The sequence below is a fragment of the Aptenodytes patagonicus genome, chromosome 11 (genome assembly GCF_965638725.1).
Source record: "Aptenodytes patagonicus chromosome 11, bAptPat1.pri.cur, whole genome shotgun sequence".
NCBI classification, from domain to species: domain Eukaryota; kingdom Metazoa; phylum Chordata; class Aves; order Sphenisciformes; family Spheniscidae; genus Aptenodytes; species Aptenodytes patagonicus.
The window spans coordinates 23,777,744-23,803,801 of record NC_134959.1 but is presented as its reverse complement, the minus strand read 5'-3'; the positions used below and the strand labels follow the sequence as shown (position 1 = coordinate 23,803,801).

Sequence of the window (26,058 nt, the reverse complement as noted above, 5' to 3'; positions counted from 1 at the left end):
CAGTTACTAACATCTGCAAGAGGACATAATGCTTTCCTGCCTGCCCTGAAGATGTATTTCTAACTGAAGTATTGTTGTGTCAGTTCTCAAGTATTTTTCATTTGAGTGCCTCTCTTGCATCTTTTTGGATTTAGCTAAAAAAGAGAGGATGGAGATCCTGGTATGATTGCATCTCTATGAGGGACAATAGAAAGGTAAAAGATTTTAGATGGACGGGAAGAAATACCCCAGGAAAAACAATAAGGTTGAAGTCGCGTGAATGTGTTTTCTCCATTCGAGTGAGACAAAAGCTGTTTCAAGGTATCTAAGTCATCTCAATTACTGGTAACAGTAATGAAGATGGTAGTGAAGAGTTCTTAGACAGTTATTGCAAGGAGAGTAGAATTGTCACCAGCATTTAATATCGCTTTGAGTTAAAATCAGTAAATTGGATAGACAAGTTGTTAGCTTAGACGTCTCATGAGCGTTACTGGGAGAGTGGAAAATGAGTCCTCTATGAAGGAAACAGAACGGGGTGAGGTCTCTGCCTGCTAGGAGGAGGACAAGGAAAGAAGTGGTTGGAGGTTAAAGGGGTGTAGACAGGTAATGATGAATTTGTGATTTTAACTGTGTGAATAGCTGATAACTTAAATGAGTCTAAAAAAAGCTACAGAAAATAGTTTTTTAAAAGTTTTTGAAGGCAAGCCTGGTAGAAGTGGAGGCAAAACCTCTTGTTGCTGGGTTTCGTTTGGATCTGTCCGTCTGTGGAAGAGAACCCAAAGGTCGTCTGTAACTGGAGATCCGGAGTTTAAAAGGAAGGTGATGTGTTGACCTGCCAATTGACTTATGGTACGACCCTGGTATTATCTGAGATTACGCCAATAAAGACTAAACCCTGCACGTTGGTTCCCTTCGCTGTTATTTAACAAAGGAAGCACCTTATCCAGAAGTCTGGTAGGAAATCTGTAGGCTTGAAGTGCGATTTATATCTCCCCATGGCAGAGGCAGATTTGGCTTTTTGGTTCTGTTGTTATAAATAGCATAAAGGCCGAGCTCTTCGAAGGGTCCATAGTTCTGCAAAACAGACCAGTGTGTTCAATTGCAATTGTCACCTTTACTGTGGTTTTTGCTACATTTGAAAAGGTTTTTTTCTATTTTATTTACCCTCTTTATAAACGAACACTTTAATGAGTCTCTGATCGAAGATTGTCCCTGTTCTATTCTAACAGGCGCCTGGTTTTTGCTTACCATTCATTGTCAAGATGCGTTTCATCAGCTAAGAAAAAGTGATTTAAGGCAGGTCATGACAAACTAATTATATTTGAAAGCAGTAGACAGAAAAGCTTGAATTTTAAGAAATTTTTTTGTTAACTGATTTTGTTCTTGAAATGTGGAGGGGGGTGGATTTTGGACGTGGTTTCAAAGCACAGAAGTGGTGTCTGATCCTCAGGAGAAGGCTGTGCTTCCCTCCTGAGCACGCTGGCTCCAAGTATTTCCATTTCTGTCCTGAATACGTTCAGGAACATTTATAGTTTTTTATTCATGTACCGGTATTTTCTTTAGATCAAGTAGTTCATATCGTTTTCACTCTCTTCTCTTGCATAGTTACAGTGATCATATATCCCACTTTAGCGAAGCTGAGTAAGCCAGGCTGTTTTAGTCATCGCTTGTAAAATAAGGTACTTTCTGTACCCTGATCATCCTAGTAGCCAGTTCCTTGGCTAGAGCTTGAGTTCATCTCTCCTGGCCGTGCCGCTGACCGTCCGTGGTCCGGGGCCGGGAGCGGTGCTGTGACTCTCGGAGCGTCCTGCCTTTCATTACAAAATCCTCCCGTGGATTAGGTCTCTTGCCGGTGCCTTTGAGTCATTTGAAAGAGAAAATTGCTTTCGGCAGCGATAAATTGCAGACCTCAAAAAAAAAAAAAAAAATCAGGACGTACCTTTTTTAGACCTTTTGCACAAGAAAAGGGCATTATATCTGACTGTACAGTTGGCGGACCCTGAATTTTAAAATAGCTGGGTTCTTTTCTTCCTCACCAAACGAAGAGAGGAATGAAAGACACAGAATATAGCAGCCTTCTTTTTTAACCACATATGCTGTTTTCACTCAGACGTATGTGTTTGTACATGACCTTAATTATTGTATCGAAATCTTCACTTCATTGCATGAATCTGCTCAGGCTTTTTTTTAATGCCGCTTGGGATGTGGTCTCCACGTACTTGAAAAATTCAGTACTGGTGGTTTCAGGAGGGGTGAGACCCACACGACACCCAGTGATTGCAGAAACCTGCTCTTGCCTGGGTCCATTCGACACTTGGTTTTTTATGCTAGCCATACTGCCTCCTCCTCTTCACTCTTACAGTGGATTTTGCCACAGTTTTCTTCCTAGCTTTGTCCACAGCCCAAGCTTCACCTCATGCTAAAGGAAACGTTCTCACTTCTCACATTAGTGCAAATACGGTATTTTGTCAGAAATGGAACAATTCCAGCATGCATGGCTCTAGGTGTTTGTCTCATAAGTTGTTATGGCTATACTTTGGTGTACTGGGGGGATATAGGAGGAATTTATTGTAGGATTAATTAATTATTTTGGGCTTGTTTCTTTAAAAATAGTATTTTGTAAAAAATTTCCTTTTTCTTTCCTTGGTAAGCATTCCTGAAAATTCCTTATATCTAACATTTATGTATATTTAGAACGTTTTATGGGGTTGTTTCCAGCCGGGCTGAGTTGGCTTTTCCAGGGTTGACCCGTAGCAACATCTCCTAGATTTCCATGTGGGAGTGAGACCGAGTACCACGGCAGAAAAATCTCCCTAGTCTTGGTTTCAGGATTGACGCAGAGGTCAGTGCTTGCTCACTAGATGCATGCCTTAAGATGAAGGGTCAGAAGAGAACCAGGGGTCTGGTGTCAGGATCCGTCCTCTGTGAGCAGGACGGCTTGAATTCAAGCAGTAATGGCTTTATCGGATACCAAGCACTCGGGTTGAGGAGGGTCTTCAATGGGATACAGTTACTGTTCTTTTTGTAGTAGTTGTATGATTTTGGAAGGTGACCTGAGAAGATGAGGTGGGAGGCCTCAGGGCCAGCAGCTGGAGCAGGACGTAGGTCTGGGAGCCCGTGTGTGTCCGTGGAGCGGCAACCGGAGCAAGCGCGGGCACACGAGCAAGTGTGTGTCCGAGTGCGTGACTGTTGGCGAAGATGGAGCCGGACGAGGGGGTGAAGGGACTTGGAAGCTGGGGATGTCCATCTGTGTGTGTGTCTCTCTAAGGACAAGGACGAGACCGCAGGAGGATCTGGTGACCAGAGGGACCAGGGAAGTCCCAGCCAGCTGCTGGAGAGATGATTGAGCCCTGGGGGTTGACTGAGACCGCTTGTGTGTGTGTGCACACGCGTGTGTAGGTTGTCTGTAGGCTTGAGGCACCTGGGAAGACTGGGATCCAGGGTCTGCTACCGAGCAGGCTGAGTGCCTGAGCCCAGCTGCTGGAGGGATCCACGCTGCACCTATGGACGTGTAGACATTTCCCACTAATTCAGCCTCTCCCCCTAACAGTCTCTTGAAGTAGTTGTGTCTCGTTCTCCTTGGGCAGATACTGTTGGTTACAGTATCTTGGAAGATTTGAGGGTGAAAGAGAGGATGGAAGAAGCAGAATGCCCCGAAGCGCCTTTTGGGGATGGGTGGAATTAATTAATCAGCGAAGCTGTGCCAGGATGTTTCATTCTAATCACGTCTTTTGTGTTTCAGCCCTGGCCCAGTGTGTCCAACCTGGCCAAGGATTTCATCGATCGTCTACTCACGGTGGACCCCAGTGACAGGATGACAGCCCTTCAGGCCCTGAAGCACCCGTGGGTGGTCAGCATGGCAGCCTCTTCCTCCATGAAGAACCTACACCGTTCCATCTCGCAAAACCTTCTCAAGAGGGCATCTTCCCGCTGCCAGAGCACCAAGTCCGCACAGTCCACCCGCTCCAGCCGCTCCACCAAATCCAACAAGTCACGGCGGGTTCGGGAGCGGGAGCTGCGAGAGCTCAACCTGCGCTACCAGCAGCAGTACACTGGCTGAGCACTGGGCTGGGACGTGCCAGGCATCTTTCCAGATATCTTCTCTGCGGTGTAGGTGTGCGGCACCCTTTGCCGCACACTCACTCAGTGAGGAACATCCAGGTTCCTCCCTCCCTCCCTCCCTCCCTCCAGGTGTCCCCCCCGTCCGTGCGGAGGTTTCCCCCCGTGCGGAGGAAAGGGAATCTTGTGGTGGCCATCACACCCTGTGAGCTGTGCCATGGGGGTCTCACGCAGGAAACGGGGGAGCCCTTGTGGGCTCAGAGCACAGCTCAGAGCCTCAAGTAATACACAAATTAAGGAGCCACGTGGGGAGAAGAGCTCTTTCTGTAGCCCAGGAGCTTGGTTGTTCATAGTTATTTATTAATTCCAGAGCGTTAAGTTTCTCTCACTTGCATATGAAAAAAAAAGAAATCACTTTATGTGTATGTACATGCACGTATGTGTGTGCACGTACACGTGTGGGTGTGTATATGTATTTAAAAATTATATATACACAAATTTTGAGCTGGTTTAGTCAGACTCTGTGGTGCCTTTGCAGTGAAGCTGGTATGAGTCACATGCAGTTTAGAAGTAGGATAGCTCTGACTCACCGGCGTGCTGCCCACCAGCTCCTCGTCTCAGTACGGTGCTGAGGAGATGCCAGACAGCAGTTTTGCGTGACGGCTGGGAAGCTGCGAGGTTTCCCCCAAGGGCTGCCATCCACCTGATGACATCAAGGGTTTACTCAAGCTGTGCGAGAACTGCCGTGCAAATTGGCAACCGGGCTGAAGTGCTGCGAGCCCGGTGCTGTAGTCCGGTTCCCTTGATCCGGACTGGGTGGGCGCTCCTGATGGAGGGGTGGGAAGAGGATCATTGTCCTGCAGGAACTTCATGGTATGCAGAGAGATGTCTTTGGCAAGGCAGGTTTTTGGGGGGTTCCTTGCTGTCCCCCTTGAATTATCCTTCCGCTATTTGCAACAAGACCAGTGCCTACCATGCAGGGTTTGTTCTTGCTGTGACGTGGTCTTGTCATGTCTGTGACCTGTTACACGTCTTGCGCCCTTCAGACTAGCGTTACCGACTTCATCACTTCACCAAAACTTCGGTGGTTCCAGGTATTGCTCCCTGTCTGCGGATTTTATGGGGCTCCCCTACTTTGCATGCCTGTTGTGCCCCAGTCTTGCTGTCCCGGCTCTGGGACAGTGAAGTGGTGGTGGGAGCTGTCGGGGTGGCCACAAATGGCTCCGTAGCCATCAGGGTAGGGGCTTGAGTCGTGGAGGTCCAATCCTGGAGTGTCAGCAGTGATAATGCCCTGGAGACGTTGCACAAACACCTTAGAGCTGTTAGGTGTGACTTAAATTCAACAGGACAAAGCTGCCTTTCATGTTTCCTCGTCCTGGATGGGTGATGCGGGGGCCTCTTGTGAAGGACCTCTCAGGGGAGGTGGGGGCTGTACAGCTGAGCTTTGTGCAAGCCTGCTGAGTTCTTCCCAACTAGTAAGAGCAGCAAAGCAGGGCTGATGGCACAGTCTCAGGGTGGGTTCGGCCTCTTGTGGTAGCAGAGACAAGATCTGCAGTGAAGGAGAATGCTGGTTTTTGAAACTTTTCATATGAAGCCATACGGTTTGCTTCGTGCCGTGCACTTGGGAAGCGTTTGCTTAGCTCTGGGCTGGAGATTCGGGCTGTGCAAGCTCAAGGGGCTGGCGAGCATGGCCTTTCCGCCCAGGATTGATGTCTGTGCTGCTGCTGTGTTTTAGTGTCAGCAAGGTTTTAAGTGGTCGGTCACATCTCCAGGGAGCTCTAACTCTGCTGGCCGCAGCCCCTCTTGGTCAGCAAACAGCAAAGCAGCGCAGCTTCAGTGGGAGAAGACTGAGTTTTCTGTGCTAAGGAAAAAAAAAAAAAGGGAATTTCTAGGGATGTGCTTCCCACCCCAAAGCTGGGATGGGCCATAACCACTGTGAGCACAGCTCGATGTGCCCAAGCGTGCGGTGGAGAATACACCAGAGGAAACCTGAGGACAGCCAGTATGTGTAGCAGGGGTGAATTCTAAATCCTTTGCATGGTTTTGCATAATATTTTGAAAGCTCTGGATCCTTTGCAGGCTGCCCTTTCTCTGGCCATTCTACCGTATCACGTGCAGTCTTTCTTCCATCAGCATTAACGGATACCGCAGAATTACCAAAAAGTGTTTTTTTCAGTTCTGTGGACTGCAAAAAAAAAAAAGTTTCTTCTGCTTCTGTTTACCTTCTCACGTAGTCTTCCCTGGTTCGTTACTATAAACTATTAACTAGACGTGATTTCTGACAAAACAGGCAGCTTGCCACATTTTGCTTCATAAACAGTTCAGTGCCCCTCATATTACTGCAAACAGCTCTTCAGAGGCGGCCACCACTCTAAGACTGGAAAATTGTTCTTCCCCTGGACGTTAAGAGATGGCAGGATGCTCCTCTCGGAGGGCTTCTGGTTTTGAGCCGTCACTCATGTCTTCTGCATGTTTGGAGCATCACACCCAGGCACTGGGATCTCTTTTCCCTCCTGGGTGCTTTCATGGCCCTCCCCAGGTTATCTTGCATGTTTACCCTTAAAATAGGTATTTTGCCTATGCGAGGAGGTCAAACTGATGAACTGAGCCAAGACCTCTAGAACCTGAGACCCTTTCCTTTAACCACTAGACCATCAAAATGCACAGATGTTGTGCAGGTGTCGACCCACGCTGTTCCTTCATGCTTTCCCTTGCGGGGGAGGAATGAAGGTGGAGAGGAGGTCAGGATGTTGAGCTCTGGTCTGACCAAGCTTGTTTCTCCACCTTCACAAAGCAGAACAAGAATCTTCTCATCTGTGACAATTTTTGCTTTATTGCTCTCTTCAGCAATTGGTTTTTCACCAGGAGAAGTTCAAAGCGATGTCATTCGTGGTGAGTTTGGGGTGGAATATGTTTTGGGAAGCGAGATGTTGCTATATAGGTTCCTGACAGCGTCGGTTTTCTGTGACGATACTCTCTGACCAGGGAGGAGAATTGGCAGAAGGGAGGATCCTTCACGTACGTGAGCATTACGAGATAGCTGCAGCCTGCCTCTTTGTGGTATGGAGGTGTGGTCCTCGGGCATCCCGTTATTAGGGAATTGCACCAAAGAGGACCAAGTCCATCCCATAAGGGGCTTTGGCTTTTCTAGAAAAAGAACTCTAATTCTCTTTACAAACGCAGTGTTTTCTTGTTTGCACGGAAAAATCAATGTAAACATGGGGAAAATCTTTATGGGCTTTCCTTCCATCATTTGATTATAACACCCTTGGCTCAATCCCTCTTCTTCTTCTATATTCACTATTCGCAGGAACCCAGACAATACATGCGTGGGCAGAGGGGAGACTAGCAGAGCTCCCTCCAAGTAAGTGTCCCGTGGAGCCCTCAGTGATCTTTCCGTTTTCACTCTGTCCGGAAAACTGCCGTGGTCCAAATGCTACGTTGCAGGGTCCAGCTCAAGAACAATTCCTTGGGTGCTTTTATCCTTGCAATTGTGGCACGTTTTCAGCTGGGTCTGGCGGGGAGGACAGGCAAAGTGCTGTAATTTTGAGGAGTAGTTCAGGTGCCTTAAATCTGTCCGCTAAGAACCTCTTCACTGTGAATTATCTCGATCATCTGTCTTTGTATATATTCCACAGGAGCATCTCAGTTTATCTCAAGTCTCAGGAGTTTACACTTTTCAGGAGCGCCTTGCTTGGGGATTTTAGAAGCTAAAATCTCTCTGAAATGTCTTTTCTTTTGTTTCATTTTTAAACCTCTTTCTTTGGCTCTTAATGGCAGTTCTCAATTTGGCTCGCAGGGGTTTTTTTGAAGGCTTCCTCTGAATTAGCCGGGAGAACGCAGGTAACAGATGCACGTTCCAGGCCATTGCTGAGTTGCAGTCTTGATATTAGCTGGGGTGCAAATCTCTGTAGAGGAGTGCTTTTGTTTCCCGTACTTCTGTTCATACAATGAAAATGAAGCTGGAATGACACCTAGTGGCAAATTGTAGTGTGTCCTTGTCCAAGTACAGCCCTTTTCTGGTTACGTTCCCACTGTTTCTGGGCAAGATGCTCTGGGTTTGGTGTGCCGAGTGATGGTCCTGGACCACACCTGCAGTCCTAGATGTTCAGCAACCTTCTCAGCGTGGCACCGTTTTCTCCCAAAGAACAGCATTTTGGCCCGCACAGGGACGAGCACGAGTCCTTGTGCACCCACTGGAAGGGACGCTCGATGCTGGGGAAAAGACGTGTGCGGTCAACCCCCCAGTGGCTAAAGGAGACGCTCACCAGCACCCCGCCTTGGGGAGGCATCCGAGGGGACACTGGGAGAAAGCAAAGACTAAAGATGCTGAGGCTGGAAGCGGGAGGTTTGGGACTTTCTCCCATCGTGAGGCACGATGGAGCAGCCCAGGGTGCTGCTTCCCAGCGTATTCTGTTTCGGGGAAATGCAGCTTTAAGGAGTAAAGGGAATCACGGCTGATTGTCTTTTGGAACTTAGCAGTACTGTGTAAAACAATCCCGTCGTTTTGTCCTGGGAGTTTGGCTGCTCTCTTGGGGGAGAGAATTACGGCTTCAAAGAACGTGGCCTGTTGATTCTTTGATTTTTTTTTTTTCTGGAGGGGTTTTGGAATTGAATGTGAAAAGGTCTTCCAGAAATAACGTTAGGTGGTCTGTAGACTTGCATCCAGATTTTTGAGTATGTAATGTATTTTTCTATGCATTTTGCTAAAACAGCAATTGCTTGTCCATGTTTGATTTACTTCTCATCCTTCTCAACCTTTAAAAACCAACGTGTCAACCCGGTGGTGGTAGAAACCCCCCTTCCTTCAGTCCAGAAGAAGTCTGTGCTGTTTAACGCTGAGATTGTGATAGCATCCAGATGCTCCTTGCCAGTTCCTGGACTGCGTTGTTCTTGGAAACGTACAACCGTACGTGAGGGACGGCTTTATAGCCTTGTGATGAGAGCGAGCCCAGACAAAAGGGCTCTGACCTGCTGGCTTCGGTAGCGATGTGGAAACCAGCTGCGGCGTAGGGCCTGCGTTACGTATTTGTTTTGGAAATGATAAACCCTCAAACTCTTAACTTCTTTGGAATTTGGATATTTTCTTCTTTCAGATCAGATATTTTCTGCTCTGGTAACTTACATTCTTCCTTATACCCTGCTCTGTTTCTCAATCCTGTCTTCTACCAGGGTGTTTGGCTGAAGTACTCATGTTAGTCAACTTTTATGTAATGCACAAACTGGAACAGGAATCGTGGTTAACTCAGCTACTGGGCAGCAGCTCTGGATTTGGCTCTGCAGGAGCCCTGGTGAGTCCTGGGGCAAGGTAAAAGCATCTGTGTGGTGCCTTGCAGGTGGGAGAAGGCTCCCTTTGAGGACCCTGCAGTGCCGGCTCAGCTCAAGATGATCTTGTACAACCTAGGACAGCTAGTGCGTGGCTGTTACAGGCCTCTTACTAGACTGCGTGGGGCCGTAGTCTTATTTTAAGTGGCGATAGTAAGGATTTGGAGGGTCTGAGGTGTAGGGTAAATGAAAATCTCAATTGCTTGACTTAATTTAGTTTTCTAAATGATGCAAAGCAACACAGAGATTGGCTTTTGGAAGGGATCACGCCCTCTGGAGGAGTCGCAAACCGTTCTCTGGCAGCAGTGTGAGCCCTTGGATTTGCAGGGAGGGTGGTCGTGTCCTCACCAGCTCGGCTTCGTCCTGGAAAATATCACAAAGTGCCTGTACCACTCGGTGCCAGATACCCAGCCCCGAGTTGCCTACACCACTCTCGGGAGGTTTTTGGTGCTTTTTCTGACCGCTCAGTCTCCTCTTTCAGCCTGGATTAAGAATGCAGCTCTTGGGTGCTGTGGAGGCAGGTGCCTGCATGTCAGCTGTGCCTTACTGAGCAGTAAATTTGCCAAAAAAAAAAAAGGGGGAAAAAAAAAAAAGTGAAGCTGCAGGGATGCGCGGTGGCAACGGCATCACGGAGCTTGGTACCTTCCACCCTCGGTGTCCCTGTGGCGGAGGGATCACGGGAGGCAACGGGCTGCTGCCAGCCCGATGACATTTCTTCCCTTCTCCCGCTGTCCTCCCCCGCACCGTAATACTGTAGATCCCTCGTGTGTGACGGGCGAGTTACTCGCTGCCGTTGCAAATAACGTTGCACTGTGTTTCTCTGCTGAATGTGGAGGAGATCCACAGCCCCAACGAGGTGCGTTAGAAACAAGCAGCTCCTGCCAGCGCGCCCAGATGCCGTGAGTTTTCCTGTTGCCTTTCACTACGGAAAGACACCTCCCGGGAAGCTCTCGGGACCAGAGGTCTTCCGGCACTTGCTGTTATTTTTGGTCACCAAATTTCCGGTGAAATGGAAACGGAACGGTTTGGAAGTAAGTCCGGTCGCGTCCCATTAGTCTCCTAACAGGGCTGGTGTGAGAAGCATCCAGTCCTGTGACTTGCCTTTTGAGTCCTGTCTTTACACTAAGGACTGTCTTGTAGGATGAGGTCCGAACCATTGTAATTAGTCTGTAACGTTAACGATTAGAGTGTACAGAATTATTTATTTTGTGTACTCGGTCTGCTAAACATGTAAATGTATTCTGTGTACCCCATGGCTCTGCTGTCGTTACTTCTGGCTCGTGGATGGCGCACGGGCTGACTGCTGAAAGGCTGTGAACGATGGTCAGTAAACGCATCGAAAGCCAGGAGCTGCTCACCCCTCTGATATGTTCTTGGAGCACAGCGAGAAGGTGCCAAAGTGCCCGTAAAAGAGTTTGCTGGTTTCTTTAACGCAGCTGCCAGGCCAGGACCTGCCTGAGGGAGACCTTGTGTGCGGGGCTGGGATGTCCGCAGGGACGCTCCAAGTGAGTTGGGCCCGCCACCTCTTGCTGGAAGGCAGGGTCCGGAGGTTGAACAGGCACTTTGGGACATTTTCTTCGCTTTTCTCTGACTGCAAGGTGGCAAACGGGGCCAGAGAAATACCCTGGTTTGCCTACAGCGACTCGTCACCGCTCCGGTTTCACTCTGAGCAGCTTTTACTGACCAACAGGCAAACCTGTAATACCAAGTGAAAAAAGCACGCTGCTTTCGAACCGCCTCCTCCTGGAGGTGGGGTGATTCTTTCAGGGCCAAGGGACCCCGTCCCAGCAGTGGTAGGGATGACAGTGACCTGAACACACGGAGCAAATGACCCGGTGCTTCAGTTCATTAATTCCTGCTTGCAGCTCCATGTGGCCACCGGTTTCTTCTGCCCTTATGGCCCATCCCCACATCTCTGACGTTCAACTGTCTTTAAGGTCATTTAGGAGCTAACTAAAGCCAAAAAAGAGTGTGCTGCTTTCATGTGATGGGTTTTATTTCGGGTACCGCGGAGTGAAAGCACACTCTAAACGTCGCGGCAGACCCATGGGACCGGTGTGGGACTAGTGCAGCTGCTACCGCCGGCCTTAGGGGAGATTTGCAAGGAGCTTGGCCCCCGTGCCCTTCTCCCCTGTGTCCCAGGCGAGGCTTTCCAAGGCAAAGGAGCCCAAGCCAGCAGCTTCACGGGTTTCTCTGCAAGCCCCTGCTCCCCCATGTCAGTTTGCTCCAGTTGCTCTTGCTCCCTGCAGAGCAGACCACTAAATGAAGCTAAATTTTAGCCAACCAAGCTAAAACTTACCAGCCCTGGGCTGTACTTGAGCAGCTTTTTTTTTTTATTTATTTATTTTTTAAACTCCAGCATATGGGCCGACCTTTTTGTCCTTTTACCTTCCACTCATGACCTATAACCCTTCCCACGGGTATGTCTCTGTGTAGCGTCATGCTTTCTCTGCGACTGCTTGGTATGAGAGCGATTACAACATTTTGGGGGCTGTGATACACACAGCAAAGGTTTTATATCGCGTTCACAACACTGGTAAAGAAAAAAACCCCCACGCCTCGTGTTGGGACGGTCTGATCCTGCTCCTCTCCACAGTGTCCTCGTGACCAGCTCTGTTTGGAGCTGCCGGGAACCAGGTTTTAATTCGTTGACCATGTGTCAACACAAGACTTTTTTTTCTTTCTTTTTTTTTTTTTTTTTTTGTGTACCTGCCATTGTCTCAAGACCCTGTTTGGGTGACAGCGCTGCTTTCTTCTGAAAACCTTCGCCTGGCCTTGAATTTTGTTTTCAGCTTCAGATTTTCCTTTGAGATGGCCTCGAGTTTCCCGCTCTGTTACCTGGCAAATCTGCGCGTGTGAAGCAGCGTGCTGTTCTCCAGCTGACCCCTTCCACCCTCCCGAGGAGCCGGAGCTGCCGTTGGCATTTCTCCCTTTCAGCTCTGTGTTCCCGGGCTGTTGCACAAGTCACAGCTTTAAATTGCAGGCAGGGAATCTTTTAAGATCCCGTGCACCCACCAGCACCCACCCTCCATCGCAAGCCGAGAGGTGCTCGCCGGTGCTCGGCCTGGTGAGCCGCAGCTCCGCAGTCCCTTCCCTGGTGGGACCGGCTTGGTGCCGGAGACCTTGCACCTGGGTCAGTGGAAGGGACCGTTACAGGTGACTTCACCCACCCTCAGCGCTGCGGTGGTCTCTGGGCTGGTGCCAGGGCGTAGGTCCACGTGCTTGAAGACCCCCTGAGCAGCCCTCGAGCCGCAGCCAGCCCTGCTCCCCCTCTGCCTGCGCATCTTGTCCTGCCTTCGCGCCTCCCCAGCTGGGCACCGAGCTCCAGCTCTGGGAGGTGCTGGGGTTCAGGAGAGGAGCACGGGGTGCCCCAGGCTTCCCCCGCGCGCCTTCTACACCAGTCTGCCTCGCACAAGGAAAGGAGCCAGAGGCAGCGCTTGGCACAAGCAAATGCTGACATTTTATTATGAGGTGGGGTGCCTTGCTTCCAGCTCAGGCCCTTGCCGGCTCTGCCGAGCTCACCGTGCCGGGAGCAGCGCCCAGCGAAGGGATCCCTCCGGCACTGGCTCTATCCCTGAGCAACAACGTAGTCGATCCAGTTTCGGAACTGGCTTACGCGGGTGTAGATGGCGGGCATGTGGACGTTGCAGTTGCTGTTTCCCCAGGAGACGATGCCGATCAAGGTCCAGACATTCCCGTTCTGGTATACCAGAGGTCCGCCAGAGTCACCCTGCGGAGAAGACACCTCCTGCTTAGTGGTCTCGGCACGTGCTCCAAACTGGTCCCTGCCACCCCAGCCACCTGGTCCCCTGTCCACCCCACGGACACCCCCTCTGGCTCCGTAGATGCAAGACCCCGACATGTCGTCGTCCTCCTCCATCCTCCCTGCGGTGCAGCAGGACCTCGGCTCCTTACCTGGCAGGAGGAGGCGCCGACCCCGCCGGCACAGAGCATGGAGCTGGTGATCCGGTTGCCCCAGTACTGCATGCACTGTCTCGGGGAGATCAAGGGCAGGGTTACCTGCTGCAGGCGCGCTGCCAAGGCTTGGGCTAGGGGAAAGAAGCACCATTAAATCGCCCCGGTGTCAGCAGGTCTCCCGGGGCCTTTGGGAGCACGCGGGCAACCCTGGGCGAGCTCCCACTGGTGCTCCCAAATATGGGGGCTGCCGTGCAAAGCACCTTCCCCCTCCGTGTCAAGGTTACTCCTTCTTCCCCGGGCGTGATCGTCTCCTGCAAGCAGCCCCGAGCAAGGGCAAGCCCGTGCACAATCGCCCCTGGGGTATGCACGCATCCGCCTCCTCGGCACACACCTACACCCCTGCTTGCACCAATGGATGTGTATGCACGCTTGTACGCGCCCAGACAGGGTTACTCAACTGCCCAACTCCCCCCTCCCCACATGCACACGAGGTGTCACCCCCCCGGGTGCCCACGGGCACCCGCGGACCCTGCAGAGCCCCCCCAGGGAGGACGGCAGCCGCACGCAGCCCTCCCCGAAGCTGCGGCGTACGTACAGTTGGTGTTGGTGCGTCCCCAGCCGGTGGTGACGCACTGGAGGTTGGTGGGCAGAGCCAGGTTGGCGGGGGCCAGGCAGACGGGGGACACGCGGGGTCCCAGCTGGGCGGGCGAGGAGAGCTTCAGCAGGGTGATGTCGTTGTTGAGCTTGTGGGGGTTCCAGCTGGGGTTCGTGATGGCCTGCCGAGAAATACCATAGCGCTTCATCCCTGCCCTCCAGGAGCAGCCGCCGCAGCGCAGAGCTGCAGCCTCATCCCAGGACCGCGGCCGCGTCAGCCCGGCTCACCCTGACCACGGTCTTCACTTGAACGGATTCCGTGTTGGAGCTGCGGTCATATTCCCCGAGGACGACGACGTGGGAGTACGGGCTGCGAGAGGTAAGGGAGTCAGGGGGACACGCACCAGCCAGTGCCCCGGGTAGGAGCAGCACCGGGGCCTGCTGCAGGCATGATGCACTGTGTGCCCAAGGGAAGCCACCGTGGGGACAGCCGGGCTGCTGGCCTTTGGGGCTGTCCCAAGTGCCGCTCGGCGATGCCCAGTGCGCCCCGAGCCCCTGCCCCTGCCGGGTGGCACTGGCGTCGGCTGGCCGGGCATCGCTCCTCACTTGAATTCGCAGTGGGCAGCCGTGACGACCCAGTTCTCGTTGATCAAGGAGCCGCCGCAGAAGTGGGAACCTGAGCGGGTCTGGGGAGGAAAGGGGGAGGAAGAGCTGGGGCTGGGCAGGCTGAGCACCCCCCCCTGAAGCTGGGGACAGGCAGAGGGTGTCGTGGGTCCCCTTGGTGCCTGCCCGCCTCCCAGCCCCAGCGCCCTGCTCGCCCTGCCGTGTCGCTGCGGTGCTTAGGGCACCGACGGTGCCTGCCCCTGCCCGGGGAGCAGAACGGTGCCGTACCTGCAGGGACACCTGCCAGGGCCATGAGCCGGGCATCGCGTTCTGCCCGTTGATGATCCTCTCGCTGTAGTGCACCGAGGGGCTGATGGCAGGCACCCCGCAGCCTGCGGGAGAGGCAGAGGGGCACAAGGGTGACTCCGAAAGCTCAGGGCTCGTGCCCAGGGACTGCCTGCGCCGGTGTGGGTGGCTCCATGTCACCATCCCCGGGGTGCCCCGGTCCTGCTGCACCCCGAGGACCTCCCCGCACCCGTGGGCAGCACTTACCTGAGACAGTGCTGGCAAGGGCCAGGCAGGCAACTGCCCACAGAAACGCCATCCTGGGAGGACACGGCTGTGCCCCCGGGGCCACAAGCTTTATAGCAGCCAGGAGCCACGTGGCGCCAAGGTCCCCCTGCTGCCTTCTGCCAGCTGCGGGCAGTGGTGACGGGCCAAACCTTGCACCTACCTTGCCCCACGCAAGCGGGGACGTGGGAACATGCTGCCAAAAAGCACCCTGGGGTGCTTGGGCTATCGCTGTAATGAGTTGTGTCAGTTCTCACTGCAGCCTGGTGCAGGGAGAGCGCCGCAGGGCTGTGAGGGGGGGCGGGCACGGGTGGGGCTGCTTGTGGGCACACAGTTGGGGCAACAGCGGGGCTGGACGTGCTGGGACGGGCGCCAGTGCCTGGGGTGGGGGAGGTCACCCCGTCCCCAGGCCTGTTTCAGATCTGTTGGCACCAGGGCTGTTTTCCCGTGCGGCCTGGGACAGCGCCGGTCCCAGCTGGACGTTCCCAGGGCCGCCCCTTGAACCACGGCCCTGGTGCGAGTGAGGGTGTCCCAGAGCCAGCTGGGGCAGGTGGGGAGGGCAGACGCCTTCCCAGGCAGGCGGGAGCCGTGGCCAGTGCGGAGCGCTGGGCGAGCGCACCATGAGCCCCAGGGAGGACAGTGGCCACCTCCCCGAGCCGAGGCTCCCTGACCCCTCCACCTGAGCATCCCCCCCCACCACTGCAGCCGCCTGACCCCTCACCCCCGGGCTGCACGCTGGGGAATAGCGTAGACCCTCCCAAATCCCCCCGTCACCATCCTGGATGCGCGGGGGGGGGACACGTAGCATCTCCATCATCCCCCGTGTCCTTGGGTGATGCTCCTGGGGTGGCACCGGGTGCAGGGAGCCATCCCTGGGGTGATGCTGAGCACGGGGATGTATCCCCCCCACACACACTGTGCCACCTACATGCCCTCATCCCCGCCCTGACCCACTGGGGAGCAGAGCCTGGACGCTGGCGAGTGATTGCAGAGCTCAGGCCTTTATTTCTGGCAGTGGTGCCACGCGAGGGCAGCAGGATCAGGCCCGCCACAAGGCGGGAAGCGTGGCAGAGCATGGAGGTCCCCCAGGGTGCTGCAGGGGCTGGGCACAAGGGCGCAGGCACAGAGACAGGCTTTGCTCCTGATCTTCGCATGGCACCTGGGGAGGAGATGACCAAGGGCCGGACAGCAGGAGAGGATGGAGGGAGAGTCAGCGCCCAGGGCGGTGCTGCCCATCAGGGAGGAAGCTGGGCCAGGAGGATGCTTGACACACCAGACGCAACTCAGTTCACACTCTCCAAGAGGCCGGAGAGTCTTGGACTCCAGTCCTGTCTTGGATGCTGGCAAGAGAGCCGGGGCCAGGAGTTGGGCAGGTCAGCGGGATCTCAGAGCTGTCCCTTCACGCCGGCAGGAATAGGGTTGGTGGCGCTACCCAGGGTGGTGAGACCCTCTTGTGCCCTACTCCTCCGCGGCCGTCGGCCACGACGAGCTGGCTGAGCTGCTCTCCACCGTCCATGCAGGGCCCAGGCCAGTGGAGCAGCAACACCAGACCTCTGGGCTGAGCCAAAACAGAGGAAGACCTCCCATGGCTAAAACCCTCCTGGCAAGCCTGGGTCTAGCAAGGCTCCAGTCTGCCTTGGAGCTGGGGTGGTAACAGATTCCACGGCCAGGACACGCTGGCTCAGAGGGCTGGCTGGAGACTCGGGGAAACCCAAATATCTCTGCAGCCCCACGGAGACGTAGACTCACCCCAGCTGCGGACTCCCGCCCTTTGCTCTGTGGTTCCTCTTTCTCCTGCAGGCAACGGGCCAGACCTGAGCAGCCCTCAGTTACTGCCTCTGCAGGCCAGCAAAATAGCTATGCGTTGATTTTTCTCCTGACCCAGGTCTCCTGGGGCTGGTGCTTGCGGGGGACAGTCGGCTCGGCGGGATCAGAGGAGGACAGCATGTGTGCAGACTGTCCCCAACAGAGGGCAAGGTGCTGCGCGTAGGGGATGCCGCGCGGCATCTCCTTTCTCCCCACACGCAGCTTCAGAGATGCCCTGCGTGGTCCCATCTGTGGGGGCAGCGGGGAGCGGGCTGCGGGGCGCTGTGTCAGGCACACTTGCCCTTGCGAAGGCAGAAGGGCAGCTCCGGCGCGGGGACCAGGATGGTGCTGAAGATGGGCCGGTAGCTCTCGGGCAGGACCTGGGGGTGCTGCGCCATCATTTCCAGCACCATGTGCCGCACCTCCTTGGAGACGTCACCCCGCAGATCCAGCAAGGTGGAGATGTGCTCATCGCTGGGCAGAGAGCAAGAGGTGAGTCCAGTCCCCCACGGCACCGTCCGCAGGGCCCTCGCACTGCTCACGTCCCGCAAACCTCCCATGATCCGGAGAAGCTGAGCTGAGGCCAGGGGAGAGCTGGTACTTCGCACCAGCCAAACTTTTAAAATTTGCTTGAAAAATAACCCCACAAACCTTATGAATTCGGTTTTGACATTTCATGGGTTTTGGCTGATTCTGACATTTCCAATTTGGTGTTTTGTGATTTCTCACACTTTTTTTGGCCACCAAATACAGACAGGTGAATGCCACAGCAGAACTGCTTTTTTCTTTGCATCTTTGCCCTTGGGACTTTGCAAGAACCCCTCAAATCTGGAGCATGGGAAGAGGAAATGAAACCTCAGGGAGGAGGCGGGGGGGGAAGCCCAGGTTTCTGCCTGCTCTGCAGCGTAACCTCACGGGGTCCAGCCCAAGCCTGGCTCCCCTGGGCAGACTCACGCCTACCCCGTCTCGCGGGAGAGCAGAGCTGGGCTTCTCACCTGACGTCGGGGTACTTGGTGATGAAACCCAGCACCTCCAGGCTGAGTAGTGCCGGGTCTTTGAGGCAGATCAGCTCCCGCAGGGCAAAGACGGCCTCCAGGCTCTGCTGGCTCCGGTCCAGACCCTGGGAGGGAGAGCGGCCACGTGCGAGACCGGGACGGAGGAGGCCACCGCGGTGGCTGGTGAGACGTAGCCCAGTGCCCACGTGGAGACCTGGCCCCTTGCGGCTGGTGTCTCCCCACTCAGCGTGTCCCACTGATCGGTGCTGGCTTGCCCCAAGGCGAGACGAGGCTGTGCAGCCTCACCAACCTGCGCTGGGCAGGGTGGATGGTCCCCGAGTCCCTAATCCAGCCAGTTCCTCCCATCTTGGCCTCACAACTGCCCAAGCGTAACAGCCACGTCTCGATCGCGGGCTGATGTACCCACCCCATCTGCTGTGGGCTGGAGGGGAACAGGAGGGTGACGGAGGTGAGCTATGAGCTCCTTGCACCGACCTCGTCGTGCGGTGCTCCCCTCCCACGGCCCAGCCCCGGCTCCCCGCCACACTCGGGCGCCTCTCACCAGGCCACAGAAGAGCTCCCGGAGCTGCGTGGCGTCCTGCAGCAGGCGGTCGCAGAGCTGGCCCCGCTCCTCCTCGCTTTTGCACACCATCTTCTTCTGCATGAGTGCCCGCAGGTACTGGCTCGCCACCAGGAGCTCACTCTCCGTCAGCAGGAGCTGGGCAGGGGAGAGCTGTTAGCGCTGGGCATCGCCTGGGTGTCAGACCCCAATTGCTCAGGGAAAGGCAGAGGGGAAAGGGGCTGGATGCAACACCAAGCCGTGGGGACAACCTGCTGGGAAGCCCCCTGGCCGGAGGGACAGAGAAGGTAGCTGAATTTGGGGGAAACCCTGAACATCTCTGCGTGACGGTGCCCTCTGGGCTGGTTTGCTCTGCGGCAAACCCAGCAGCGACTGCGTCCCCGCTCCCCTCCCAGCTCCCAGCTGCCTCTGGGCTGCATCTTGCACCCCACCGTGGTACCCAGCTGCCCAACCTCCTTGCCCTACGGACAAGCAGCCATTCGAAGGACGCCCCGCAGCAACGCGTACCGTGAAGATGGGTTTCTTGACACGGGAGAAGTCCTTCGCATACTTGTCAATCACTTCGCACATGCTGCTGACGAGCTGGGACCCGGAGAGCCACTTGCGGGAAGGCAGCTGCAGGCAGAGGGGCTGAAAGAAGCAGAGGAGCAGCGTACGGCGCCCTGCATCGCATCGCTCTCGCAGCAGCTGCCGGCCGCGGGGCAGCATGACATCCCACAGCCGCCGCCCGCCTGCTGCCCGGCAGCACGGCCGCTCTGCCTTGCAAAACCCCCAAGGCCCCGCTGCCAGCCAAAAGTCAACATGAAAATGCGAGAGTGGTCCAGATTAGGAAATTCTGGAAATACACTGGGGGCTGCCCCTCCCTGACACGCAGAGATCCACATTTTGAGGCTTTATCTGGGTCATGATGCCCCGCTGTGGGCAGCACCTGGGCACCAAGCTGCTCCTCACACACCCGCTTTTGGCCCGTCCTGCTGTGATTTTATTTTTAATTTCCACTCCTCTCCACTTCCCCTGTGTGGACATTAACGTGTTTCTGGCCGAGGGCTGTGACCCCCTGCTCCTCCCCTGCTGTCCTTGCCCGTCTTCCTGCCTGCAGGCAGACATTCCCTCTACGTCTCTGCTGGGGCCATGGCAGTCCCCACGCTGCCTGCAAGCGTTTCGCCCTTTAGCTGCTCCTTTGTTTTCATGGCATTCAAGCCCTAAATAGCAATGCCGTTAATTATTCCAGATTTTTGGTCCAGGCTCCAGGAAAGCTAAATTTGACTACGCTGGCAGGAAATGACTCGGGCTGTCGCACATGGGCTTGTATCCTCTGCACGGACATTGCCTCTCTCCTGTTGGTTTTCTGCCATGAAACAGCCACAAAAAGGAGCGCGAGGCAGCCCGGGAGGGCTGTGGCCCCCGGTCTCTGTCCGTTAGTGGTTTGGGGGCCACAAGCCATCTGCCCCAGCGATACAGGGCGGTGCTGGCTGGCGACAGACGTCGGGCGGTTTATCAAGGTCTGGGCACCGGGCTGGCAGAGATGTCTGCAGGATGATAGCAGGCCACGGGGTACGTGGCGGGGATCCCGGGCAGGAATAAACCCGTGCCTGGGGGTGTAGCAGCAGGGCAGTTCTTGCTGGCGCCGGGTTTGTTGCAGCCCTGCCAGCCTCGGGGGCTGTGGACAAACGTACCTGCAGGTCCAGGAGCAGCTCCTCCAGCAGCAGTTGGCAGGCTTTCTTCTGCGTCCTGTCTAGAGCAGCCCGGAGGGATGTGGGGACTTCTCTGTGGGCAGTGTCGGGGTGCAGGGAGGAGACAGAGGAGCTAGGAGAGAGAGAAGAAGGGAGGGGACAGGTAGCCTGGGAAGCATGGTGGGGACACCGGTCCCACGTGCGGATGGGGAGTGGGTAGTGGGGTTGCTACAAGACCTACAAGGTGCTGGTGCACGTTACCTGAGAGCCAGGTTGTTGTTGAGCATGGCCAGCAGGTAGGAGACATAGTACTTGGGTACGGTACGGTCCTTCTGGTGCTCCTTCCCACATTGCACTAGGGCTTCCCGCAGACTGCAACACAGTGAGTCAACCATGGTGGGTGGGCAGAGCCCCGGACGTCTCGCCACGAGGACCCGGAGCTGGGATGCTCTTGGGGGCACGTGGACCTCCCACAACACTCCCAGCTCACTTGGCTCTTTCCAGCTCCTGCCACCAGGTTGGAGAGTGACAGGTTGTTGGGTAGGGTGGGACAGTGGGACCCATTCTGGACCCCTCGGGAGAGCAGGGCTTGGCGCTGCTGGAGAGGTGCTTGGGGCAGCAAGCCCTGGAAGCTGATGGCCCCACAGGCTGAGACAGTAGCCCCATGGGTAGACAGCCTTCTGGGACCTGGATGAGTGCTGTGTGCCCCACGGCAGAGATCTCCACCACCAGCCTATGGTGCTTGGCCATGGGACCCGTGGTCTCTGAGGATGGGCAGGGGTGCAAGGGGCTCCACTGACCGGCCTAGAAACGCCTCGAGCTCCTCCAAGGCCATGTTGTAGACCTTCTGCTGCAGAGAGTCCGTGATCAAGGAGGCTACCTGGATATTCTCATTCAGCATCTGCACAGGGAAAGAAGAGCAGAGGTGAGTCAGCGGGAGGCTGCAGGCCATGGCCCCCTTTTTGGGGGCTCTCAGCCTGGCCATGCCCCATGGTGCTGGAGACCCACCTGCATGACAATGACGGGCAGGGCTGACTGGAAGAAGCCCTGATGGTCCATCTCAGGTTCCTCTTCCCTGAACCATTCCTTGAACTCCACCTCCAGGGTCCTCTGCATCCACACGAGCACGCTAGCCTGGGGGATGGACACCCACCACGGTCAGCCCAAGAAGTCAGGTACCAACTCCCTCGAGACCCAACACGTAGCACAGCAGCGAGTCCCAGGCCTCATCCCACAGGCTCATGGTCTCCTGCTGCTGTCAGAGCAGATGCCGGCACGGTGGTGGTTGTTGGGTCCCCGTACCCGCTGCACGTGTGCCGTCCCGCTCACTCACCTTGACTTTCACCACGTATTTCCTCTCCGTCAGCTCCACGAGCTCAGGGGACATCAACGGGCCCAGAGCAGAAACGTCCACTTCTGGGAGAAGGTCAGGGTGACCCATCATCTCCGGGCTGGAGGGCAGAGGTGGGACAGGGCTGGGAAGACCTGTGTTTTCCAGCAGTTCCTACCTCTCCCTCTGCCCGCCCGGTGGTCATCCCCAGGCAGCCGGAGCCACTCTCCCAACCTGCCTGCGTGCTGGTAGACACCCCAGCTGGGTGTTCACCCCCCCCCCCCGGGTAAAGCTGGGTGCTGGGGTTGGTGCTGACCTGTGGTACACACGAAGCGCCCACTCAAGGAGGAGGAAGAGCGCCTGTTTGTCCAGGTCCTCTCGGAGGATGTCCTGGAGGTGGCTGGTGAGGGCCTGGTGGTAGGTGGCAGTGCAGACGCTGAGGATGTTGTAGTGAGCTGGGACGCACTGGACCATCAGGTCCTTCACCACGCGCAGCTCGGACACGATGTCCTTCTGCAGCGCCGCCAGGTGCCTGGCCAGCCCTGGCCCCTCAGCGTCCATGCGGGCGGCATGAAAGTGGGCTCCTGTGATGGTCTCCTGGAGAACGTGGTAAAACTTCTGCCTCCAGCCCTTTGGGCGGCCAGGGGGCAGGAAGGTGGCCTCCAGGAGCAGAGTATCATCTATTTTCTCCTCCCGCTCGATGATCCTTACAGCGGTGACGAAGAGAACTGGGTCCTCGCGCACCAGCTGCAGGCTGCTGCCCACGATGTCCCACAGCTGCTTGGCCAGGCTCTCATTGAGTTCCTGCAGGCCACCGAAGTAGGACAGCACAGTTGCCTGGGCACCGGAGAGCCCACGGAGGTGCAGCTGGGAGAGGATGTCATCCCGGAGGTGCTCCATCATCATGAGCTCCGCGTGGGCCTCCAGGAGGTGCTGCCCACGGAGCAGCTGCAGGGTATGGGAAAAAACCTCGTGGACTGTGGGAGAGGGGGGAGAGATGCCGGGATTGAGTGCGGGGGGCAAAGGGGGACAGCACCGGGGTCACGGGCGCCGGTTAGCAGGGAGATGCTGCGGGGAAGGGTCCGAGACCTGGGGCTCTGGGAACACCGTGCCGGATCAGGCCCTGGGGAGGCAGTGGCACCTCCATCCACGGAGACTTTCCAAACCCAACCGGCAAAGCCGGAGCGACCTGCTCTAGCTTTGCTGCCAGCCCTGCGCGGAGCCCGGGGCTGGACTGGAGTTCTCCCCGGCGCCTTCCAGCCCAAATCCACGAGGACCGGGCCAGTGCCTTACCCGAGAAGAGCTGGGGCAGCACCTGGACCACCGAGGCCAGCTGCACGTGCTCCGCCATCAGCGCCCGCATCTGCTGGAGGCCCTGGAAGCGGTCTGCACTGTCGAGCAGGGCCCACCGCGCAGCCCCCAGGTCCTGGCACACGCTCTGCACCTCCTGGGCCGCCGACCGCAGCTGCTCCAGCCCCGCACTTACCCCCTCCAGGTAGGACTGGACAGTCGACTGGGGAGCAGAAGAGGACGGAGGGGCAGTGGAGAAGCTCTCAAAGGCTGGAGGACTCGCGCACCATTTGCCCCAGCCTTGCCAGGTCTCTCTTGCATGCACTCTCCCAGCCCCACAAGGTCACATCTGCCTCTGCCATCATGCCATCGTATCTCCCAGACCTTCCTTGACGACCCCATCCCATCAGACCCAAGCACGCCCAGCTTCAAGAAACCCGCTCCAGCAGCAGGAATGGCTCATTTCACCACCACCACCCCCAGGTAAACTGAGTCACGGTGACTATTTATGGGGCGGGGGGGCAATGGCTGCTGTGCAGGAGGTGGGAGAAGGGCATCACTTTGGGGTGACCAAGGCAGCAGGGTGAGCAGTAACCAGATGTCTCCTTTCAGTTTTAAAAGATTACTTTGCTTCTGCAAAATATTGGCAGGCCAGAGGGCCCCCGTGTGCCCCCCAAGGCATATTAACGGCATGGAACACCTCAGCGGCCGCACGAACCCTCCTCCAAAATGGATTTCCATCTTTTCCAGCCCTGCAGCGGCGCTGGCGCCTCTCCATGCCTTGTCCGCCCATTTAACTCCCGGCTCCTGGTGCCAAGGAGCACTTTTACCCAGCGTCACCAGAAGCAAGTTGTTTTCTCCGAGGCCGCGTCACTCAAAAGGAGTTCACCCACATTCGGGTAGGAGAAAACCATCTCCAAAATAATCAGGAGAAGGCTGGGGTTCTCAGACCGATTGGGTCCCGAGGTTTAATTGTTCCTCGGGTGACGCACCAAGGGTCGCCCTGAGGAGGGAGGTGCGCACGGGGACCGGGGACAGCCCTTACTGATGCGTGTAGAGACGGAGTTTCTCCTGCGGGATCTGCAGGCAGGGGCAGGTTGGAGCTCTTTGCCTCCTCCTCGCCGTGGGGAAGGGGAGCTTTGGTGCTGGGATGGGACGGTGATGGGGAACGCTGACTCCCGCACACGGGATGTGCTGAACGCCCTTGGCGTTTTGTTTTGAAGGGTGGTCGGAGACACGGAAGACTCATTTTAACACTTCAGAAGCTACCCAGGGGGAGGGCAGGGAGTGTGTGTGGGGGGCGTTTACCAGATCTTTTCCCCCAAACAATTGCATTTCTCCCACCAAGCGCCAGCCAAAGGACAAGGTTTTTCCAGAAGTGGGAAAAAAAGATGACTCAATGCAGAAGAGGGGACGCTGGCCGAGATCCCTGCTTGGGGAGGCTGCGGGCGCCCACGGGGCGGGCTGTGGCAAACACCCACCTTCAGCCGGGACTGGATGGAGCTGTTCCTCTGCGTCTCTCGGCTCCGGTACTGCCCCAGCCCCTCCAGTTTCTCGGGGCAGTAAAACACCCCTGAAGCCCATTTCAGAGCGGCTCCTCTCGCCAACTTCTCAGCCTTCTCCGCTTCCGGCCACTCATCGTCTGGGGACGAAGCCAGGGGTTAACGAGCACGACGAAGCCTCTCCTGGCGGGGCAGGAAGGGCCCCCGAGGCCAGAGGCAGGAAGCTGGCCGCCAGCGGACCTCCAAGTGGGAAGCCGGACAGCGCGGCAGCAAGCGGGTCCTTCCGCGGGGGGCCCCCCCCCCAGATGCCACCAGCATGGACCGGGGTCGTCGCAGCAGCCGTGGCGAAGGCTGCCCCGAGGAGCTGTTGCCCAGCCTGCCAGCTCGGGCTGTCCCCCAGGCCGAGTGCACATCCCCATCGCTCCCCCCCCCCCCCGAACACAACGCTGGGTTGTCTGAGGGGGGGGGTCCTGATGCCACCTGGGAAGCCCTCGGCAGGGCTGAGGCTTCGGCAGGGAGTCAGCAGGAGGGACGGAGAGATGGCGGCTCTCGCATGAAGGAGAGCCAGGCCGAGGTGAAGACGGGAGGCTCCCGGTCTCCCAAAGGCACCCACGCAGCTGTGGGGGCCACGGCGTCCCCCCCCTTGGCACAGGGTGCGAAGCCGTGCCAAAGGTCTTCTGGCCAGAGCGGAGGGCTGAGAACCAGTGCGTTACCACACGCCAGCCCCCATCCCCAGCGCCTGTTTCGTCGTTTCCCCCTGCTCCATCCCCGGTAACTTCCCAGCTTGGGGCTCACCGCAGCCCCGCAGGGATGTCACCCAGTCCCAAGCCGGGCTCCTGCTCTGCTGGGGAGCCTGCCTGCACCGGCACCCTCGGGGACCGGGGGGGCTTCGGAGGAGGCCAGCGGCTTTGAGGACGAGCTGTGCGGTGAGCAGCGCTGCCCCCGGCGCAGGTCAGGAAGCAGAGCCGGGCTCCCACCCCCTCAAGAGCACAAGGCGCCGGCCCCGGCACAGGGAAAAGGACCAGGGGTGGCAAAGCAGAGGGGCGGGGAGCCCCCAAAACACGCTGAGAGCAGTAGCACCCCTCCCCTTGCCCAGCACCGCCAGCTCCCCGGTGGGCGGCCGCATCGTCCCCGTTACCTCTGGGGCTGGCGGGGCGCTCGTCCTCCGCAGACATGCCCATGGCCTCGAGGCTGCGTGAGCTGCGGGGGCCCGGGCAGGGCTGTGCGGAGGAAGCCGGCGGCCGTTTCCTCAGCCGGAGCTCAGGGCCTCATTGTGTTCCCGCAGCCGCGCTCAGGACGTCAGGAGCGGGGGGCGGAGGGGAAGGGGGGGGGGGACACACGCGGGGCAAGGCCTCGCGGCTGCCGCAGGCCTCGGGAGTAGAAATCGCGCCCCGCGCGCCCTCCCCGGGGTCCCCCCCCCCCGGGCACGCAGCCCCTCTCCGTGCCCCCCGGCGCTGCCCCACTCGCAGCCGGCCTGGCGCGGGGAGGACAGACGGGCGCCCGGGGCGCCCCCGAGGGACGCCGGCCCAGGCGTAGCGGGGAGCAGCCGTTAGCGGGAGCCCAGCCGAGGACGGAGCAGCCGGGAGAGGGTCCGCCTTGTGACAGCCCGACCCCAAGGCCAGAGCGTGGGGATGCGGGGGTGGAGGCTTCCCAGCCGGGGCCGGACCTGGGGACGTCCCCCCGCCACAAACCGCCTTCACCGGGCGGAGGGCGGAGGACCGGCCCCCAGGCCGGCTGCTCTGGAGCAGCCCGGCGCGCCGGGCGGCCGCAGAGCGCTCGGTTCAGCCCGGCGGTGCGAGGGCTCAGGCGTGCGATCGCTGCACGGTTAGGAACA

General features: G+C 57.0%; 3 protein-coding genes across 9 annotated transcripts in view; 1 reads left to right on the top strand and 2 right to left on the bottom strand.

Annotated features, from left to right (window-relative positions):
- PSKH1 (protein serine kinase H1) overlaps window positions 1–10,709 on the top strand; it is a 41,262-nt gene extending 30,553 nt beyond the window's left edge. For 2 of the 3 annotated variants that reach the window (XM_076349533.1, XM_076349534.1), the window contains exon 4: window positions 3,722–10,709. In XM_076349533.1, coding sequence (XP_076205648.1) covers window positions 3,722–4,039 — 318 coding nt within the window. In that variant the 3' untranslated portion in view covers window positions 4,040–10,709. The remainder of the gene's footprint in view (window positions 1–3,721) is intronic. The other variant, XR_012996314.1, reaches the window with a different exon arrangement.
- Window positions 10,710–12,808: 2,099 nt separating this feature from the next.
- Window positions 12,809–15,082, bottom strand: CTRL (chymotrypsin like). The gene is made up of 7 exons (XM_076349006.1): window positions 15,031–15,082; window positions 14,767–14,870; window positions 14,482–14,561; window positions 14,164–14,245; window positions 13,877–14,057; window positions 13,279–13,412; window positions 12,809–13,093 (listed from the first exon to the last, which is right to left on the bottom strand). Exons 1-7 carry the CDS (start codon window positions 15,080–15,082, stop codon window positions 12,932–12,934), a joined length of 795 nt encoding a protein of 264 aa, XP_076205121.1. The 3' UTR covers window positions 12,809–12,931.
- A 947-nt stretch (window positions 15,083–16,029) lies between these two features.
- On the bottom strand, window positions 16,030–25,548 carry EXOC3L1 (exocyst complex component 3 like 1). 5 transcript variants are annotated; one of them, XM_076349530.1, is made up of 14 exons: window positions 25,363–25,547; window positions 24,204–24,364; window positions 22,726–22,945; window positions 22,144–22,409; window positions 21,749–22,029; window positions 21,436–21,553; window positions 21,111–21,236; window positions 20,903–21,003; window positions 20,364–20,474; window positions 20,106–20,235; window positions 18,937–19,059; window positions 18,412–18,567; window positions 17,850–17,974; window positions 16,030–17,328 (listed from the first exon to the last, which is right to left on the bottom strand). In XM_076349530.1, exons 1-14 carry the CDS (start codon window positions 25,403–25,405, stop codon window positions 17,142–17,144), a joined length of 2,148 nt encoding a protein of 715 aa, XP_076205645.1. In that variant the 5' UTR covers window positions 25,406–25,547; the 3' UTR covers window positions 16,030–17,141. The 5 variants fall into 5 exon arrangements, with proteins under 5 accessions (XP_076205645.1, XP_076205644.1, XP_076205643.1 ...); XM_076349529.1 differs by having other exon boundaries at window positions 21,749–22,409; window positions 22,726–22,807; window positions 22,919–22,945; XM_076349528.1 differs by having other exon boundaries at window positions 21,749–22,409; window positions 25,363–25,548.
- Between the last annotated feature and the right edge of the window lie 510 nt (window positions 25,549–26,058).